The sequence below is a fragment of the Kwoniella europaea genome, chromosome 1 (assembly GCF_036810445.1).
Source record: "Kwoniella europaea PYCC6329 chromosome 1, complete sequence".
NCBI classification, from domain to species: domain Eukaryota; kingdom Fungi; phylum Basidiomycota; class Tremellomycetes; order Tremellales; family Cryptococcaceae; genus Kwoniella; species Kwoniella europaea.
Genome location: NC_089487.1, coordinates 2,316,913 through 2,336,527, shown reverse-complemented (window position 1 = coordinate 2,336,527; position 19,615 = coordinate 2,316,913). Strand labels below are relative to the sequence as shown.

At 43.9% G+C, this 19,615-nt stretch overlaps 6 protein-coding genes across 6 annotated transcripts; 3 read left to right on the top strand and 3 right to left on the bottom strand.

The window, feature by feature from the left end:
- Positions 1-390: 390 nt before the first annotated feature.
- V865_000871 (uncharacterized protein) lies at positions 391-1,557 on the top strand (the record flags this gene model as incomplete). The annotated part of the gene is made up of 4 exons (XM_066224699.1): positions 391-721; positions 833-1,092; positions 1,223-1,436; positions 1,526-1,557. The coding sequence occupies 4 exons, from the start codon at positions 391-393 to the stop codon at positions 1,555-1,557; spliced, it is 837 nt and encodes a 278-aa protein (XP_066080796.1).
- A 298-nt stretch (positions 1,558-1,855) lies between these two features.
- V865_000870 (uncharacterized protein) lies at positions 1,856-2,653 on the bottom strand (the record flags this gene model as incomplete). The annotated part of the gene is made up of 1 exon (XM_066224698.1): positions 1,856-2,653. One exon carries the CDS (start codon positions 2,651-2,653, stop codon positions 1,856-1,858), a length of 798 nt encoding a protein of 265 aa, XP_066080795.1.
- Positions 2,654-3,163: 510 nt separating this feature from the next.
- On the bottom strand, positions 3,164-6,521 carry V865_000869 (phosphoribosylaminoimidazolesuccinocarboxamide synthase; the record flags this gene model as incomplete). The annotated part of the gene is made up of 10 exons (XM_066224697.1): positions 3,164-3,876; positions 3,951-4,106; positions 4,168-4,414; positions 4,471-4,836; positions 4,921-5,511; positions 5,565-5,724; positions 5,785-5,977; positions 6,096-6,176; positions 6,254-6,274; positions 6,350-6,521. The coding sequence occupies 10 exons, from the start codon at positions 6,519-6,521 to the stop codon at positions 3,164-3,166; spliced, it is 2,700 nt and encodes an 899-aa protein (XP_066080794.1).
- A 584-nt stretch (positions 6,522-7,105) lies between these two features.
- On the top strand, positions 7,106-7,838 carry V865_000868 (uncharacterized protein; the record flags this gene model as incomplete). The annotated part of the gene is made up of 4 exons (XM_066224696.1): positions 7,106-7,108; positions 7,256-7,308; positions 7,495-7,618; positions 7,740-7,838. 4 exons carry the CDS (start codon positions 7,106-7,108, stop codon positions 7,836-7,838), a joined length of 279 nt encoding a protein of 92 aa, XP_066080793.1.
- A 386-nt stretch (positions 7,839-8,224) lies between these two features.
- V865_000867 (pre-mRNA-processing-splicing factor 8) lies at positions 8,225-17,279 on the bottom strand (the record flags this gene model as incomplete). Its single annotated transcript, XM_066224695.1, has 17 exons — positions 8,225-8,293; positions 8,363-9,374; positions 9,451-9,659; positions 10,083-11,053; positions 11,110-11,153; positions 11,203-11,264; positions 11,370-11,423; positions 11,539-11,606; positions 11,735-12,474; positions 12,630-13,227; positions 13,350-13,513; positions 13,676-14,446; positions 14,511-14,699; positions 14,890-16,586; positions 16,643-16,726; positions 16,793-16,948; positions 17,055-17,279. The coding sequence occupies 17 exons, from the start codon at positions 17,277-17,279 to the stop codon at positions 8,225-8,227; spliced, it is 7,113 nt and encodes a 2,370-aa protein (XP_066080792.1).
- Positions 17,280-17,886: 607 nt separating this feature from the next.
- Positions 17,887-19,420, top strand: V865_000866 (5'/3'-nucleotidase SurE; the record flags this gene model as incomplete). Its single annotated transcript, XM_066224694.1, has 7 exons — positions 17,887-17,934; positions 17,992-18,107; positions 18,160-18,218; positions 18,277-18,362; positions 18,429-18,507; positions 18,560-18,956; positions 19,030-19,420. 7 exons carry the CDS (start codon positions 17,887-17,889, stop codon positions 19,418-19,420), a joined length of 1,176 nt encoding a protein of 391 aa, XP_066080791.1.
- Positions 19,421-19,615: the final 195 nt, after the last annotated feature.

The window sequence follows — 19,615 nt, the reverse complement described above, 5'->3', positions numbered from 1 at the left end:
TCACTGGCTTCTCTTGTTTCTCTCCTTGCTCCTTGTCGATGTGTATGGATTTGCTTGGCTGAGGAAGATAGAATTGAACGCTCAAAATACAGATGTCAAAGTGATCTTCAACGTCCAAGCTCACCTGTAACGTACTTTGTAACTTATCGAGCGCGTCGCGTGGTGGGCTATGATCTGTTATGTGGGTGTGACATATAACATTCCACCCATTATGCATCTTCTCAGGCACCGGTCATGATGATGAATGATGAATGCATGATGCATGATGAAAGAGGCGATGATAGCGATAACCATGAGGATGAGGATGTATATAAATACAGCCAAGATTATATCCCTCTCGACTTTCCATTCTCATCGTACAGATCAATCTCATAGATATCTCTACGAACAATGGGCAAGTTCTCTGAATTCCTCTCATCCTCTTCTTCCTCCAACAACCCTCCTCCTCCTCCTCCTCCAACATACAACGAATCCAAATACCCTTCCTCCGTTCCCGTCCCAGGTCCACCACCAACTACCTATCCCAACGAGCCGCCACCTCCTTTCCCCCATTTATACGGATGTCTCCATCTCGGTCGATCGGATAGAGTGAGGTTGATAGGATTACCCCAGAATGCTGTACCTGCAGTAGAGGAGGCCATCAGGAGGGTATGGATGGCTGGTATTCAGAAGAGTGAGGCCTATTATAAAGGATGGGAATGGAAATTAAGTGGGAATCCTTGTGAGTGATATATCATTCCTATTTATGAGTATTAATTGTCAAAGTTTATTCAACTCTCACTTTTTCGGTTATGTGCCATTATCATACTCATACTTGTTTACACACCCACAGGGTACGGTCAAGGTGCAGAAGCGATCTACTCCCGTCGATTGATGTGTCACATCCTCCATGCTCTTTCAGCTATAGGATGGGATATACACATGTCATGCGACCTAACCAAGAAATCTTTCGACAAAGATACATTGATTTTACATTCTGTCCAACCCCGTCAGAAGTACTACTTCTCAATCAGTTTCAACGAGAGCGATAAGATTAGGATTATAGACCCTCCCGATGGGAGAGTTAGAGATGCATTTCTAAGGGCCGTCCAGGTGAGTTCAAATCTGCTCTACCTTACTTGTTTCCCTGTCTGAAGTACCAGTTTATCTTTGACTCCCCGTCGTTAATCTGTCAATAAAGGAGGAATACGGAACTGATTATGCCTTTACCCATACGACGCAGACTTGGCCATTAGGAATCCAAGCTCAAATTGAGAAAGAACCGGGTGCGACTCAAGTGAAACTTCGTGGTAATCCCTGGTGGACATCAAGTGGTGATCAAGTGGTAGAAGCAAGATTGTTGGTCTGTACCTTGTTATCCGCCATGGAGAGTGTAGGGTTCGAGCTGGTCAGTAGTGTGGATATGAGTAGTGGTTCGGGTGATAACAACTATGATTGTGAGTTATAAGTGTCATCTTTCAGATACGTAACAAAACAATATAGTATATTTTGCTGACGGAAGTTGATGGTCTTGATTATTATATAGTGGACACTTGGTTCTTCGCTACCAAGATGTAAAATATCTTTTGGGTATGTACCCAGATACAGCCCACTACAGATGAAGTAGAGTTTCCAACATTAAGATCAGTCCCATATGGATGAAGAAGTAGTCTCGGGTTATCTTACTGGTAAATCTGATCAACGACCAATGATTTCAATCTAAGTAGAATGTAGAATAGGATATAAGATAACCTCGTATCGTACAACATGTACCAAAAGACACAATGTAATTCCGTGCAATTGTATATACAGTATTGTCCATATGATCTGATCATGAATCATCTAGAACCATCAAATTCACCTTTTACATTCCGCATTATAGAATCCCACAATCATCAATCCAACACCACTCTAACCCATCCCCTCCATCTTTCACTTCCAACGCATTTAAATTGTTTAACAACCCCAAACTTTCCTCGCTAACTTGACCAAAAACCACATACTTCCCATCCAGCTTTCCGAATTGCTTCTTCTTCCTCTCTTTCTCTTCTTTACTATCTCCATCCTGAACATTCGGTATGAGGCATATGAAAAATTGACTTGAATTTGAATTCTTCGAACTACCACTAGCCATAGCTACCGTTCCATACTGGAAGTTTTTCTTCAATCCCGGTTTTTCATCATTAAACTTCAATCCGTATATCGATTCTCCCCCCGAACCATCATTTCGACTTATATCTCCTCCTTGTATTATAAAGTCCTTGACTAATCGATGTATCCTCACATTCTTATAATTTAGTTGCTTACCGGATATCTTGGAGAGGCCTTTATCGCCTAGAAGTAGATGTCGGAAATTCTTGGTTGTCATTGGGCATTCCTTAGTGAACAAATCTATATATAACACTTCTTGGAATATTGGACTAACAGGTTTCTTATTGGTGATTTCGACTTGAGTGAAAGATGAAGCAGAAGAAGAAGAATGTAAGAGTATATCTTTCAATATATCAAGTTGATCTTCATCCAATTCTTCCAACTTTGAAGGTAAACCGTAATTCTCGTGATGCTGAGTTAAGATACGTTGGTTGAATTCCCATTGATCGAGTTGTTGTTTGTAGGCTGTCAAATCCCCATATCCAATTTTCATCCATCCCCTTTCTGTTTCGCTTTCAGCCATTTTCAGTTGTATCTATCCTGTGATAATGAGGGAGAGAAGAAGGGAGGATATCGATATGTCGATCTTCGACAACAAAGTGAAATGACGAATGAGATGGTATAAACGCTTTTAAATCGATTTTTGATGTGTGCAGAGGTCTATGGCCAATCGAATCAGTCGGATTCTCGGTTCAGCCTAATCAGTTTATTATATAAACCATGCGAGCGATGAATGCTGTTTTGCAAAATGAGCGAAGAGGATGGTTTCGGTTTCCACGGAACCGCTGAACAACCTCCACTCTAGCTTTAAAGCTGAGATTATCTACTTCCACTTTGTACTGTAGAGTGATCATCTGATGGGACCACTCGAAGAGCATAGTAAACGCTCGACAAAGCCATGTACTGGCTGCATCTGCGCGAAGGCCCAGTGGCAAGCATATGAAAAAGAACATATCCATCTCAATAGAATTCTACTCTATCTATATATACCTATACAAACCCAAACCCAACTCTATCTTTAACCCCTCCGACTTTACAACTTTCTAGCCTCTGACTGGATCGCATCCTCCACCTGATCAGTCTGCAATCCCAGATCTTCATCTCCAGCTTTGACTCCAATTTTACCATGTTTACCACCTATCAGTCTATCTCTTGCTTCAGACTGGATCGCATCCTCCACCTGATCAGTCTGCAGTTCGAGATCTTCATCTCCAGCTTTGACTCCAATTTTACCATGTTTACCACCTATCAGTCTATCTCTTGCTTCAGACTGAATCGCATCTTCCACCTGATCAGTCTGCAATCCCAGATCTTCATCTCCAGCTCTGACCCCGATCTTACCATGTTTACCAAATTCACCTAAACCCATCACTCTATCTCTCGCTTCTTCATATTTCCTTTTAGTCTCAGCTACTACGTGTTGAGGTAAAGTTACATCTTCTTTGGCTTTAAGACCTTCTTTGATAAGCCAATCTCTTAAGTATTGCTTGTCGAACGAAGCTTGAGGTTTGCCTTGGACGTATTCGGAAGAAGACCAATATCTTGATGAATCGGGTGTAAGAACTTCATCTATCAATATAAGTTGTGTTTTGTTGGGAGAAGATGGATCAGGTAATAAACCAAATTCAAATTTGGTATCGGCCAAGATCAATCCTCTTTCCAAAGCGTAATCGGAAGCCTCGGTGTAGAGCTGTATAGCGACTTTTTCAATTTCCTCGGCAAGTTCAGGTCCACAAATGTCTTTGACTGTAAACAAATAGCAACAGATGTCTCACGTCAGATCATTGTTCTGCTCTTCCGGGCGCTCCCATCTGGCTCACCTTTGTCAGGATGGATATTCTCATCGTGTTCACCTTGATCGGCTTTGGTAGAAGGTGTGAACAGTGGTTTAGGCAGCTTCTGAGATTCGACTAATCCCGCTGGCATGGAGATACCATGGACAGTCTGGGATTTCTTGTATTCAGACCAAGCGGAACCTAAACAGTCATATCGTGAGCTCGCGGTTTGAAAATATTGGATAAACAGATCAGAGCGAACCAGTGATATAACCCCTGACAATAGCTTCGATCTTGACGACCTCGCACTTCTTCACAATCATACTTCTTCCTTCTAACTGATCTCTGTATTCGTCTAATGATCTAGGGAATTCCGACCAAGCATCTGCGGGAGAGGCCAGGCATGATGCAGGGGAGGGTGTAAGGACGTGATTGGGGATGATATGCTTGAGTTTGTCAAACCAGAATAAGGAGAGGGTAGTAAGTGTGATACCCTTTGATGGAATGCCCTACATATTCGAAACGCGTCAGCTGGCGTATCCATATATTTGAAACGGCAGCTTACATTGTTCATGATCACATCAAAAGCACTCATCCTATCCGTAGCAACGAACAACAACTTGTCTTGGTCTTCAGCCGCAGGTAAGGCGTAAATATCCCTTACTTTCCCTTTAGCAAGTAGTTTGAGTTTCGGTAGATTGGTCGAAGTGACACATGATGTAGATGAAGAACCGCTTCCACTGGCGATGGCAGCAGAAGGAGAGGCTTCGGCAGCCGCTTGAGAGGATTTCTGGAGTTCAGCAGGTTTCAATGGGTTTCCTTCAGCAGTAGCTTTGGCAGCTGCTTTCTCCGCTTTCTCCTTCTCTTTCGCCGCTCGTAAAGCTGCTCTTTCTTCCTCAGTTGGTGCCGATTTCCTCACATCCTTCTTTTTCTGTGGAGATGAGGAGCATCAGCCGTTAGTCTAACAGACACAGCAAAGCTGGCATGTCATGTGGAGAAAAGTTTAAATACTTACAACTTTCTTATCAGCGGCAGCTGGAGCAGCAGACGTATCAGGATAAGCCAACTTCTCAACTTCTTGCCATTCTTTATCTTCCTCGAATGCTTTTCTGATAGGAGCCAAAAGGTTGATCAAAGCGTCCGTCACAGCACCTTTCAAATCTCCAGGATGGACTTGTTCAGCCACATAGGCCTTTTCCAACTCTTCGTAAGATGAGAAATGGACATCTCCACCGAATTTTTCAGGCCTGGTGATACTGAACAAGGTTCCCTCGGGTGCACCAGCACTGACAAAACTTCCTTCTCCCACTGGTGCTTTTTCACCCTTGTTTGAAGCTTGTTCATTTCTCAACGCTTGGACAGGTATTAATACAGCTTTGATAAATGCTAATACACCATTGTTCTCTACTTCTCCAGGTGGACATAAGGCAGCTTTGATCTTCGATTTGATGTCTGCTGGCGTATCAAGGAAATCAATCTTGGATTTAGGGTCGGATGCCGACATTTTACCTCCTGATAACCCAGGTACCATAGCGTTCATCAAGTGTGCTCGTTTGGCGTAGCCTAATCGCGGAAGGAAATGAGCAGCGTACATGAAGATTTTTCGCTGCGACAGCATTAATCAGCTGAAATTCGACGAGTGTTACAAGGAAAGCTAACCTGGTCAACACCACCGAACTGCATATGTACGTCCAAGTACTGTTCATCTAATGCTTGAAGACCAGGGTAAAGGAGACTGCTCATCAAAGGTGATTCGGATTCCTTCACTACATCCGCTCCGGCATGTTCAGCTTCCCTTGTTGAGGTGAGAGCGTGGAATCTACAAGAATTCAACCATCAGCCAAGTACGATGCTGATTGCAATATGCAAAAGAACTCACTTGTAGACATCCAAAGTGTAATCCGCTTTCAACTGGTAGCTTGTTCCGGTTACAAACTCGAGCTTGTCAATGGGCACACCAAGAACCGTGAACACAGTTTTGAGGAGAATTGAGTAGTATTTGACTCGGTATTGAACGGTTTGAAGAGTAGATTTCGAAGCGTCAAGGAAGGCATGGAGCTGTGCATCAGGCTCTGTCAGAACATGTTGGACAGCGTTGTCAAAGGATCTGAAAATACACATACATCTGCAATGACAATAATCGTTAGAATAAGCTTCATGTTCGGGGACATTGGTTGAAGATTAGCTCACCTGCTAGTAGGATCTTCACATGCACACCAGCAGTCAAGAAGTCTGCGATCTTTACCAGAGGCACGCAGTAGGCAATGTGAGCTAGATAAAAACAGATATCAGCATTTCATTTTCCCATGCAATCCAATTGAGGAGTTACAGAGTGAAAGAAAACTCACGTCTACCGGTAGTAGCGGTTCCTATTGCGATGTATGTTAGCTACTGACACAGAGCTATCACACGCTGAGATCTTGAGATATGTAGCAAATACCTACCCCAATACGCTCTCACCGTCTCTCCATCCGCTAATACCTTTCTGATGATATCTCCACCGGTGTATTCCTGTAAACTTCTGGTGATCCTCTCGTACTCTGCTTCCTTCTCAGGAGAAAGAGTGATGGTGGAAGCTTTCTCAGCTACTTGTTGGGTGAAAGCTGGATCTGACATTGTGATGCGAGTTCAGCTTATGATACCGCTCTGAAGCTCGAGAAGATAGTTTATGGTCTATCCATATCTATGTTATCTGAAATTTCAGATAAACCCATAAACTGCACTTTTGACTCAATTTGTGAGGCCCCAAGCTGAACAAGCTAGGCGTGACACGAAGGGAGATGCCTTCTGCGCACGCCTGGTTTTGGGAGCTAAAGCCAGTAACTTTGCCAGGATGTAGGCATGCCAGTGAAACGTGTTTCTTCGGCGCGGAAATCCGTTTTTATCCGACCCGCATTCCAGTTGAAATTCTGGATAGATGATCGAGGCTGGTTTAATGAAATTGACCCTCGATTATTTCTCAAGTGCAGAACGGCACTTCCTATGCCCCAGGCTCAAGCTTGGGGGATTGGATTGGTTTGGAAAAATGCATAACGTACAGCCAACCTATCAACAGGTATAAATATTTTGATGTGTTGACGAAAAAAAAAAACCTGTTTTGTCTCTTCTTCATCTCTTTTTCAATTGTATCAAAATATCAAAAAGATCGTTAGATCTCTCCTAAGTTTCGTTGACACCTGTATCTATATCAATCAATCATCATGGTGAGTGATCTATCTCTTTGTACACACTTCAGACCATATCGACGACGTTTTCCGAAATCACCCGTAAAATACAAATAATCTGTCGAAAAATACAAATCATTTTTGTTTTTTTCGGACTCGGTGCTGATCATGGTGGTATGTTTATAGAACCGAGCTTTCCTCAAGAAATGGGCTCCTGCTGAGACCCTCCCTATCTTTGGGTGAGTTCTACTTTCATACTTCGACCATCATGTCAATATAGGATTTGGGTTGGGTATGCTGGGTAAAGAATGAGATCGGCCGAATGAAAGATTTTATCTTGGCACAGACATCCACTGCCGCGGCAATGGCAACAAAGTTTGAATGAGGCACAGTAAGCTGACTTTTGAGTGTTATTGAATTTGTAGTATCGTTGGTCTCGCTGTTGGTGGTGCTTCTTACTACCTCTACAGACTCTCTCAAGGACCTGAGGTCGTTTGGGACAGACACGGTGACTGGAGACCTTGGGACAAGATCACTCACGACACCAACGTGAGTATACAACTTCCCATTTCATCTTATCTCATTAAATGCCCCCATCAGCAAGACCTTCTTGCAACTTGTCTTCTCTCGTCTATTTGATCAATTGCTGATGTGAGATCGGTTGATATAGCAAAAACTCATCACTGTCAACCCTGAATTCTGGGAGAAACGAAGACAATTCGTCAAAGAACAAAAGGCCAACACTGAACGAGCCGTTGACCAAATCTAATCTTGGTCCAACAACAACCACATTTCAAATCATTACGCAGTTGTAGAATTAGGGCGAATAGACATATAGAATATATCATTGCATTTTTAATATACAATTAGATCATATATCTGAATGTCATTCATATGCATTTATACATACCTTGAAACTGGAGGCAGATGGAAAGATCACACCACCTAACTACTAATACAGTGATTGAATTGAACTGGCTTGGCTATCTTGCAAAACGTTTTGACATGGCATGAGAAATTCATATACTCTACAAATACAAACATAATTACCTATATAAGATCGATAGCACTTTGACTAGTGCGCATTTTGATTTTCCTTTTTATAAAATATATATCCAAACTATAACCCCATCTCCAGCTCATCACCTCATGGGCTTATTCAAGACTATTCTCTACGTCAGCGGCATCGTCACCCTCCATCGAAGCGAAGTTGAGGAAAGCGTTCTGATAGAAAATCACAAAGTCAGTCTCGGTACTCCACATAGCAGAGCGGGCGATGAATATATAACTTACAGGTCTGTGACAAGGAGCCCAGAAAGATTCAGGCTTATCCAAAGTCATGCTATACGGTAGCTTATCGCTCCACGATTGAGTTAAACCAACACCATAATTCCATACACCACCTTCCGGAACCAAGGTCATACCCAAAATCCTATCTGACAAAAGGAGTTGTACTCTATTTGCCATAGATGGGTTAAATCCTGGATTTTGTCCTGTAACATCTTGGTTCTTCCTTCCCCATTCGAATCCAGCTACAGTCAATTCCCATGCGTTGAGCGATACCGAACCAGGGGTGAAAGCGCAGGTTACGCAGATCGATTGTGGTCCCCATTCCGAATGGTTGGCCATGATCTTAGCTTGAGTGGTGACATCAGCCGGTGAGAGATGGTTCAATTCCTGAGACTGAGTCTTAATCCATCCTAATGGTTCTAAATCTTTAAGTAAGAAATCATGTTTGGGTAAAGTAGCTGGAAGTTCGACTCCATTGTTACTTCCTCGTTGAGGTACCCAGGCAACAGCCTTGATCTCTTTAACTTGGGGATTATCAGGTGGACTAGCACCGTAAAGATAAGCTACAACTTGAGTTCGAAGATCACCATTAACAATAAATGTCTTGAGGACATTCTTGGGTATAACATAGGTGAATGAACCAGCATCATCCTTCACATCATCATTGCCAACGAAAATGTGGTTAACACGTAAAGGCAAGTTGGTAGCTGAGATGGCTCGTACTCTCCAATCGGACTTAGATGCGAATGTCTGTTGTTCGTAGTTGGTCGTGGTGGTTACGACAATCTCATCACCGTGGATGTTGGTAGTCTTAGTTTGAAGAGCGGTGACTTGAGATTGAGCTTCGGTGGTCTTTTCAATTTCGGCCATCTGTTGTCTCTGAACAGATGGAGCAGCGATCTCCATACCCAAAATGATATCTCGAATTTCGGAAGCGGTGAGCGAAGCGACATTGACTGAGTTTCGTTTACCGAAGTCGGCCAAGATAAGATCTTTAAGGGCAACCTCGACGCTCCTATGATCAGGAAAAAGGCGAAAATCAGCGTTCAAAGCTCGAAAAGACAGAAATGAGGTAGAGAATTGAATCTCACATCCATTGGTCATCACTTAACGATGGGAATATGTGGTAAGACTCAGTGATAGTGCTTCGATCTGGACGAAGGATGATCTTGGCTTTCTCATTGTTGACATGAAGGGCTCGAAGGATGAGAATAAGTCGCGAGAAAGCGGTGTATGATGAGATGGATTTGAGCCAATCGTCGTACAGGTTGAACAAGACCATCTGGGGTTGTGTAGCACGCTAGAGAGTGAATGGACAAGTCAGCGATGAATAACGAATGAAATAAGTATGTTCGGTGAAGATGCCAGTGACAACCCCAACCCAACCGCCACTTTTTGCCACTTTGCCACTCCACTTCTTCCCCTTCTCACCTCGTCACCTCTGACCCATGAAATGCATGCATACCTTGAGCAGTATGCATGTTAGGTGGGGCACAAGGATGCAAGCGAGGAATGAGCAGGGACAGGACGAGTGGAGTGGAGTGGAGAAGGAAGAGAGGCGGAAGGGAGACGGCAGTGGTAGTAGTGGTGCGAAGAAGGGGAAATGGGAAAAGGCAGGGCGAAGAGTGGAGTAGAGATTGGGATAGGGGGAGACGATTGGCAGGGAAGTAGGGGAATGGGAGGGTGCGAGAGGAGAATGAGAATGTTTCCGAAGTATACTCACCAAGATCAAGTCACCGAATTTCTCCATCTTCAACGTAGCTTGGAATGGCAATTGCAATTCTGAACCTTTGATAACGATGTTAGGGAAATCTAACAAGTGAACTTCTAATGGATCCAACATTCCTTTTCTAGTGACGATAACTTGTTTAGGTTGTTCTTCAACGGGTAACGATCTGACCAATGCAGCGACTTCTTCGGCAGTCTTCCATTTTGCCAATTGACCCAAACGTTTCTGACCTGCCCATACTGATGTATGAATGATCTTCAAGAACAATTGACCTGTTCGGGGGTTGAAAATGAAGATTGCACCATTGATAGGTTTGGTTGTCAAGTTACCTTCGAATGTCTTGTGGACAGTAACTCGATATACGTTGGTATCGTCAACAAACCAGATAATCTGGTTGGAGAACAATTCAGAATAGTTGGAAGAGTTCAAATATGGTTCGGTAGGTTCGGATGAATATAACTGAAGACCTTTTCTAATTCGTTCTCTCAATACGTAAAGAGCAGGATTGGCTTTCATGATCTTGGCCATAGCTTGTTGAAGAAGGGGTTTCATTCCGGGGAAGTAATTACCATATGCCGAGTAAAGGTTGTATGCCAAGTCGATAGCGATCAACACACCAGTAGGTGAAGGGTAGATCGATTGACTGTCGGAAGAGTAATCGAGGAACTTGGCTCGAGCGTATCGTTCGATATCGTGAGAATCGAAATCACCCCATCTCAATTGGATATCTAACCAGTACTTGTTGGAGGTAGTACCATCAAAGGTATCTCTGTTGTCGGTAAGCAAAGATGGTCGAGATATCTGCCATTTGTAGGAAGAGAACAAAAGAATGTCCGAAGCGGAAGAGTTCATCTTGTATGACTTTCTAGGGTGAATAGTTTCCTTTTGGACAGTCTCGATTTGTAAAGCCTCGAGCTCCTGGTCGAACACTTGACATAAATCCATCGTAACGGACTCGTGGATCTCTGCAAAGCAAGTCAGCGAGTGTTTGCAATGGGCGGGAGTGGCAGAAGGAACTCACTCTGCCACAAATGCGCTCTGAAGATCTGGATAAACGATATTTTCCTACAAACAAAGTCAGCTCGGTTTATGCATGAAGAAGAAAGGGACATACAGTGTGGGCAATTTTCCGTGCATGAAGACTCCAGTAAGATCTAATTGCACTTGGAAACCAACCTGTGAAGAAAGAAAATCAGCGTTGCCGAAGAAAAAGAGAAATGGCCTCTGGGACGAGAAAACCAATTCTGCTTTCTGCAACGTGATCTAGACAATGGGACTTACATAAACGTTGGCTCGGTTGATCGTGGGTGACCACCACATGGTGAACCGTCGATTCTATTGATGCAAGTCAGCAAAAGACATGGCAAGAAGGGAGAAGGTGGGGGAGAGATGGTGAAGCGAAGGGGATGATTTTTTAAGACAAGGAAAGATCGCATGGAAATGAGCTCACTGGGATCTGCGAAAGACCCGATCTCTGGGCGTTGGTAAGCTTCTTGTACTTCATAGATTCCTCGAAACCTGTCAAAAAATCGATTAGCAAACGTTTTATCGAAGGAGGAAAGATGGTGAATGAATGTGGCGGATGGTGGCAACGACCGGTTAGATGATGGCGATGACGTGTACAAGGTTTGTATATTGCCACTTACCAGATGCTTTCTCCCAGAAAAGACCCTCCCAAGTTGGGAAAGCAGTACCCTTGAAGAGGGAGTGTTCCAAAATACCTTCTACACCACCCAAAGCCGCAATCACATCTACTCGGTAAGAGTTGAGGTTCCACAATTTACCATCATGTCTGTTATTGGTCCAGATGAAAGGTTGGTTTCGCAATCTGAAATACTGTGAGAAGTACGCTCTGACTCTCCATCCCTTATCGTACGCGAGCGTATGTCGATCTTTCTGGAACAAGGTGTTGACTCGGGGAATACCTCTATCCCATGAATCTTCTAAATCTTCCAAGGTCAATCGTCTATTCGAGGCAGTAGCTTCCTTTCTCTTCATAGCATATTCGGACCATACTCTAGCAGAGTCCAGGAACTCTGCCTCCCACGGTTGGAGGTATCGATACAAGTTGGGAATAAGTTGATCTTCCTCGTGAGTCATACCGGATCGGAAGTGGGTGATACCGCCACTATCGGTTTGCTTCGACCATCTGAGATCGGATTGAGGTATCAAGACGAAACCCATTGATAACATTCCCAAACCACCTAATTCCTTAGGAGAGTAAAAGACACAAGGAGGGAATCTCGAAGGCATCTTGGAGTTCAATCCTACCTTGACTCGGGTCTGAACCTTATTTTCAGCTTTGACGAGGGAGTCAAGCAATTCGTTGGTATGGACCACCGCTTCTCGGTAATATGTCATCAGACCGATGAGAGCGGTATTCCATCTACAGAGACAAGTATAAGATGTTAGCACAGACCCTGCATGAGAAGAAGAAAGGCACGGAGAAGGGGAAGGTATGGTGAAAAAAGCCAAAAAATATCGAAAAATGGGCGTATAAATTCTGAAAAAAATCTGAAAAAATCCGGGAAGGTCATAAACAGGTAGAAATAGACTTGCTTATTGATCACCTTACTGAAAGTCGCGCTTCCAGAACTCATCAGAACTTGTCTAATTCGATTGTTGAAATCGTTTACACCTTGGTCGGAAACTCGGAGGAAAGCTTGAGCGGTCCTTTCTTTAGTAGATTCCTGAGTCAAGTTCCAAACGCCATCTTTAAGCGAGTATTGTTCTCCATGTTGCGTTCTGATTCTAGGTAAGATTCGAACTTCAAAACCACACATGGAGAATAGGAGTTGAGGATTATCCTTGGAGTAAACGGAACAGAAGGAATCTTCCCATTCTATCGTAGTCAATGATCTTGGTAATGAAGATTTAACGTTCCACCATACTGCTCTACCCAAATTGACATCATGCTTGTTCAATCTCATCCTACAGTCCTTGGGCCAACATCGCTTGTTGTTGTAGTTGTGCATATTCTCGTTATTCGGATCAGGGTTGGCACTGAGGTATCGTTGGATGAGATCTCGCGCTTCATCGGAAGTGAATCGGAATAAGATGTGAATTCGGTCGACGTATCGGGTGTAGAACCTGATAGGATGTCGGGTTTCGGTCTCGGAGTCCCGGAATTGGAGGAAACCTATATCACAAGACGAACAGAATAGCCAAGTCAGCTCAGACTCCAGCAGGAGAATTTTGCCACAACGATCAAATTATCTGGTGGCAATCCGCCACAAACTTTTTGGGTACGTATTGACTTACCATTTGGTGCACCAGGTGGCCCAGCAAGCTCACTCGCTCTTTGCAGACCGAGGATGAGGAGATCCAACACCAAGCCGTAGAACTGGAATACGAATGAGGAGAATTGTAAACCTCTGATCATACCGTACGCGTTGACGTGAGACATGTCTTTGAAGGTGAGAGTGCTGCATCACATAGATTGTCAGTGTATATTACAGAAGGTAAAAGTAGTCCGTAGACGAGACGCTCAGGGGCAGGGGCGAACAGAGGCGAATAGAGGGAGGAAAGGACGGAAGGAGAGAACATAGGAGTAGACGAAGAGGGGGGGGATGAAGGAAAGCACTCACATGTTGTTCTTAGCAGTAATGTAATCCGCCAAGTTATGATCCAAAATCAACCTCAACAACCTGTTCAACAAGGTAAAATCTACTTTCTCGTATACCCTCGAAAGAACGGTTTCCATCATGACCACACATTCTCCATCTGAGGTATCCCAGATATCCGTGAGGTTGTTGATACCTTGACACCATTTGTACACCAAGAGAGGAGGAGGTTCATTATCTGAAGGTTTAATCCAGTTGGGGAATAATCCTCTTTTATCGGCTTCGTACCATAAGAACTGATCCAGATAGGCATCCGTAATCTTCTCTACAGGTTCGATATCATAGCATGGAATGAGCTTATCATACGTATCGAAGAATTCTATACCAGCTTCTTTGAACGCTCGTTGAGTTAAGAGTAATCTCTTGATTCGGGATAAACATTCGTGAGGGTTATCATAAGCTTGTTCGACCAAAGCTAATTCTTCTCTCTGCGATTGATTCAATCTACCATGTACCGAGTAAGCCTCCTTGAGCTTCTCCAAAGCAAGTACGAGTAATTTGGTATCGTGTTTGTAGGATAATGGAGGGAAGGGGATAGGAGCGAATTTCCTAGATTCCAACCAATGGACCGTAGATGTGTAAATGGCTACAGCTTCCTCTGAAGAGATGTAAGGACCATCTTTGAGGTACCCGTTCTGTCTTTCCTGTTCGGCTTTGAGGTACAGACGAGTCAATCGACCGAGATTCTTTCGGACGACAGCCTTGTCAACGGTGGCACCTCGTCTTATTCGTTCTCTGTCGATGGGAAAATGGTCAGTCAAGTCCCCAAAGATGTAAAAGAGCTCAAACAAAAGCTAACCTGTTGTAGTGTGCAACTGAGCTCCACCAGTCGGCCTTGCTCTTGATGTATCTCAAGATGATGTTCTCAATGGCAGCGGGCATACCGGGAACTTTCCAAGGGATGTTGGCTTTCCAGCATCGCCAAGCTTCAGAAAGGTGCTGTAGAATGGTCTTCGCTTTGTTGGCCTTGATACTCTCGGGCATCATACTGCGAATCAAGTAATAGGTCAGCTTGTGTGAACACGAGATGCAGCACCATCATGACATAGGCGGACAGAGGGAGAGAGGAAGGGAAGGTAGAGCCACATTCGCCACACTTCCACCAATTCCACCATACATCAACCCTAGCTATCATAAATTCCGCCTATTACACTATACAGATGGATGCCAAAACTCACTCTAAGATGTCGTGCATGACTGCCGCTCTCAACTCCAAGTCGAAATGAGACTCCACTCTCTGCTTGGTCACAGTCTTAGCAGTTCCCTTCGAGTTTCTACCTTCGAATTGTCTTGCTAACAAATTACCCAACCACCTTTCTAACAATGGTACTATTCCTCTCATGAAGAACAGCCAAACTCTCCATCCTGGTGCCCAAAAACCTACACCTGGACCTTTACCTACTGGACCAGTGTTGAATCTAGAGTATATCAAGTGTTTCAAGTCTTTACACATTCTAATCTGCTTCATCAACTTGTACTTGTATCTGTACATTCCCGTCAATTGACCAACGTGGGCGAACATATATTGAAGACCGTCGGCCAATTGGAACGCATCGACATTACCCAATCTAAATTGAACATGAGCATCTACGATCAATTTGGTCAATCGTAGAATTTCTCGACAGAGATGGAAAGCATTTCCAAATCTTGATTTCTTCCTTTCTTTCGTTGTAAGAGTCTTGATAGGTTTCAAATTCATGTTATAATCCAAATGAAGATAATTCAAATTCTTTCGATGAATCAATAGATTCAACATGTTATAACCTTGTCGACAAACTTGTAAACCAGCCTCTACCCAATCTAGATTCGTGGTTTGGAAGAATTTTGTGTTTTTCAATGATCTAAATAAGTTTCGCTTTGCCATTGCTTTAGGTCGTTTATGATGTAAGGCATTGAGAACGTATACCTTGAGTAATTTCTGATACGATACTCTGATTTTAACGGGTTGATCGGCGGGACAATGTTCCAAATAGAAATTCTTGATTAAAGGTACATCTTGAGCTCTCTTTGTTTTTCCACTTCGTAGATTATATGGGTATGGTGCCCAATATAACGCAATGGCATCTGCAGTATTATCATTACTGAGATCCTTGGTATCTAAAAATGGTTCAAGTTCATCTGGTAATTCAAACTCTTCGTCTTCCTCATTACCAAATCCGAACACAGCATCTTCATGAGATACCAGCGGTGTATGAGCTTCTTGAACCACACGTTGAGAGATGGGGTTGATGAGTGGATCAAAGTAAAATGCTGGGAGGTCCGGATCGTCAGTCTTGATATAGACGTTCTTCGGTTCGTGATATGGTCCAATATGGACTGATCGAGGTACACTGTTATATAAATGGGGGAAAGCCACTTTGTATTCGGATCTGATCACACCACGAATGATAACTTTGTTTATATCGTTGAATTCGTTCCAATCTTCGTCGAATGCTTCAGTATCCCTATATAATGGTTCGAATTTAGGTCCACCAGGTAAAGCGATATTCAAAGCTTTAGCAGTGAAGAAACTCTTCTTGTCGAATAGGTAGAAAGCGTTGTTATCTGAATAATCCGATAATAACTGTCGACCGATTCGATACAAGTTGGCTAATTGAGGTAAAGATAATTGGAAATATTTGTAGCTTGATCCGTTCACATGGGGAGTATCCAATAATGGTTTAGGATCATAGAACCAATCTAATATCGCTTCGTCATCTTCTTCATCCAATTCCAATTGAATTGCTTCTAATGGCTCCACATCTAATACGTTATCTCCATAATCCATCGGTGGCTCTTCGTCGTCAAATGGCGGGAATCGCATCCGCTTGAAATGTCGTCGATCTCGCTTCTCTCGTCTCATCGCGAGCCACATTGATGCCCATTGTGCGTGATACTGTACCGTTATTTATCAGCTTGATGCCTTCTGCGAAGAAAAACAGCTGAACTTACCACTGGTTCAATCACTTGAGGCACCTCATTCACGAATGTGATGGCACCCGAAATATGATACAACACCGGCACTTCCCGTACTTGCTACAATATTTTACAATAGATTATATCAGATAGATTCCGATTCCACTGAAAAGTGCTTCGACTCACCTCCCAAGGCATAGGGATATTCTCCAACAACTTCATCACGGCGTGAGGTACATATTTCAATGCTCCTAAATGTACACGCTTATCATTCCTGAATTTCCTATTTGACATATCACCATGATCTTTTATGATCTTTCGAATATGTTCAGGTGGTAAATCCTGTTCCGAGGCCTCGTCAGCATCCATCCTCACCATCAATTTTGACCATTTCTGCATCGTCTTGCCAAAGCCTTTTCAGAGCGCCACAAAGGAATGGATCACTTACAGCTTTACCGAAATCTATTCCACCACCACCACCTTGTCTCCTCTTCGGATCGAATCTCCTCTTTTGCGATTGTCTCCATTTTCTAGCCTTCTTTTCAATTTCGTCTTGACTTAATTGACCAAAGAAATCTCCATCCATCCTACTATCCTCTCCTTCTCCGTTCGGCTGCTGTTGAGCGAACCCTGGCGGAGGCGGAAGATTACCGAATCCTGGTGGAGCCGACATCTTGATTTTGATCCGTTCACCAGAGAGGTAGATCAAACTATGATAGTCGAATGAAAAGTTGATAGGCAAAAGTATGAAGAGTATAGTGGCAACTTGGATTTCTGATCACTTCGATCTTGTTAATCTCGCGAGCGACCTTGACACTTCGAACCCAAGTCAGGGATCAATTATCGGTGTTTCCCCTATCATGTCAGTGTGGCACTTGATGGTGACTGATTTGTGTCTGCTTGCCAGAATGAAAATAGAGCGTTTTTTGACTGAGCCTCGGAGGTGCCACGCTTAAAACGGAGATGCCACACAGCCCCGGGTTCAGCGTACAGTGCAAACTCTAATTTGATTCCGTCATCTCAAAGGTATGCCTGGGCCCCCGCATAATGTCCTGCCTTGATCGTATTTGACCGGCCATGATGCAGGTTGCAGGTTGCGGTTGCCAAGTTGCGTGCTACTCGCTTCTGCGCTTCTCTTCACTCCTTCTCCTGTCTCTACGCTTCTACATATATACCGTTATCACGTCGATATTGGCGGATCATCCTGAATCGATCTTGAATCTCTATCAAGCTTCCTTTCAAACAGCTCCCTCTCTTATCGTTGATCGCTTACAATCCCGATGCCTCGTCTACAGACATATGCGGAAAAACCGGTGGTACTACTTACAGTGAGTTAGCCATAGCCCCATTGAGCATGGTAGGGTAACTCATAGACTGGCTCACAGAACGATGATGGTCCTCCTTGCGCTTCTTCACCCAACATCTTCTCATTCTGCAAACTTCTGCAATCACGTCTGGGTTGGGATGTGAGAGTGGTGATACCGGATTGTCAGAAGTCATGGTAAGCTAGTCGGTGCGGAGAGACCTAACATAGTAGCTGACTTTTCGAGCAGGGTCGGCAAAGCGTATGCGATCAGCGATGTCATCTCGGCGAGCTACTTTTATCCTCTAGGTTAGCTCATCCTTCACGAGTGTACTTCGCATTCGTTCCAGCTGACTCTGGATGTTAGAGCCTGAAGGACTTACTGGCGATATCACCACTACGCCCAGACCACTGAAAGAAGGTGAAACAATGGAGTGGATACTTCTTTCCGGTGTAAGTGGCTTCGAGACATTTCCCTTGATTTCGATGAATTCTTGCTGATCTGGACTTCTGATCTAGACACCAGCAACATGTACAAATATAGCTTTGCATAACCTCTATCCTGGTGAAATAGACTTAGTGATATCCGGACCTAATCGTAAGCTTAGATGATTGGATTTATGGGAATAACAATCTGACACTTGATACAGATGGTCGAAACTCCTCCACTGCATTTGCCTTATCATCCGGAACCTTAGGTGCAGCATTAGCAGGAGCACTGTCTATACCTCTTCCTGGACCTTCGACTGGCGAACCCTCATTACATACCGATCATATCCCTTGTATAGCCGTTTCATATGGAGTAGTCACTCGACCCGTCACTTCGAGGGTACTGGAATTGGCTACGGACGCAGCTGTAGATGTATGTGAGAAGCTATTTGACGATTGGGGATGGGATGAGGATCACGAGAAGGGAAGACATTTGGTGCAGGTTTACTCGGTGAATATACCGCTGGTAGAAGGTGATTTGGAAGTGGGGAGGAGAAAGACGGCATGGACGAATATGTGGAGAAACTCTTATGGAAGGTTGTTCAAGGCTACTACGTTGTGAGTGAACAGCTATTCATACTGTTCCAGACAAGAGTAACAATCACATCTGACAATGAATGCCCTGTGTAAGGACACAAGCGAATTATGATCCAGGAGATAACTCTAACCAAAATCGTTCATCGCCTTCATCCTCCACTAATCAACCTCAAAACAACGTTATCCCACCGAACTCTTCAACTACATCTACAGCTGGACCAGGTGCCCTGCCTACACCAGCACCTTCGTCACCTGACTTCAAACAACATGATGGCCAATTACGATTTCATTTCGCACCTAATATGAAACCGCTCCTGTTCCCTCCTGTAGAAAGCTTGCCGGTCGGCTCTGATGCCTGGGCTTTCGCGAAGGGTTATATAGGTGTCACTCCTATGCGAGCCCAGTTTGCCGGACCGATAGAAGGTGGGTATGGGTTTGGGAGGGAGGAGAATGATGGGAAGAAAGCTGGTAGTTTGTGGGATTGAGGGCTGTAGTGCTGTCACACGTCTATGTACTTCTGATATCTTACAGTCCACGTCATTCGGATGATGCGTGATACCTGTCGATGTATGCATCTGACCTCGTCGGGCTTCCTCTATCTATACTTTTCGTTTTGTACTATATGTATACAGGATGGACTGACTGTGCGATATGAGGGATGAGGGATGCCGGTTATTGAA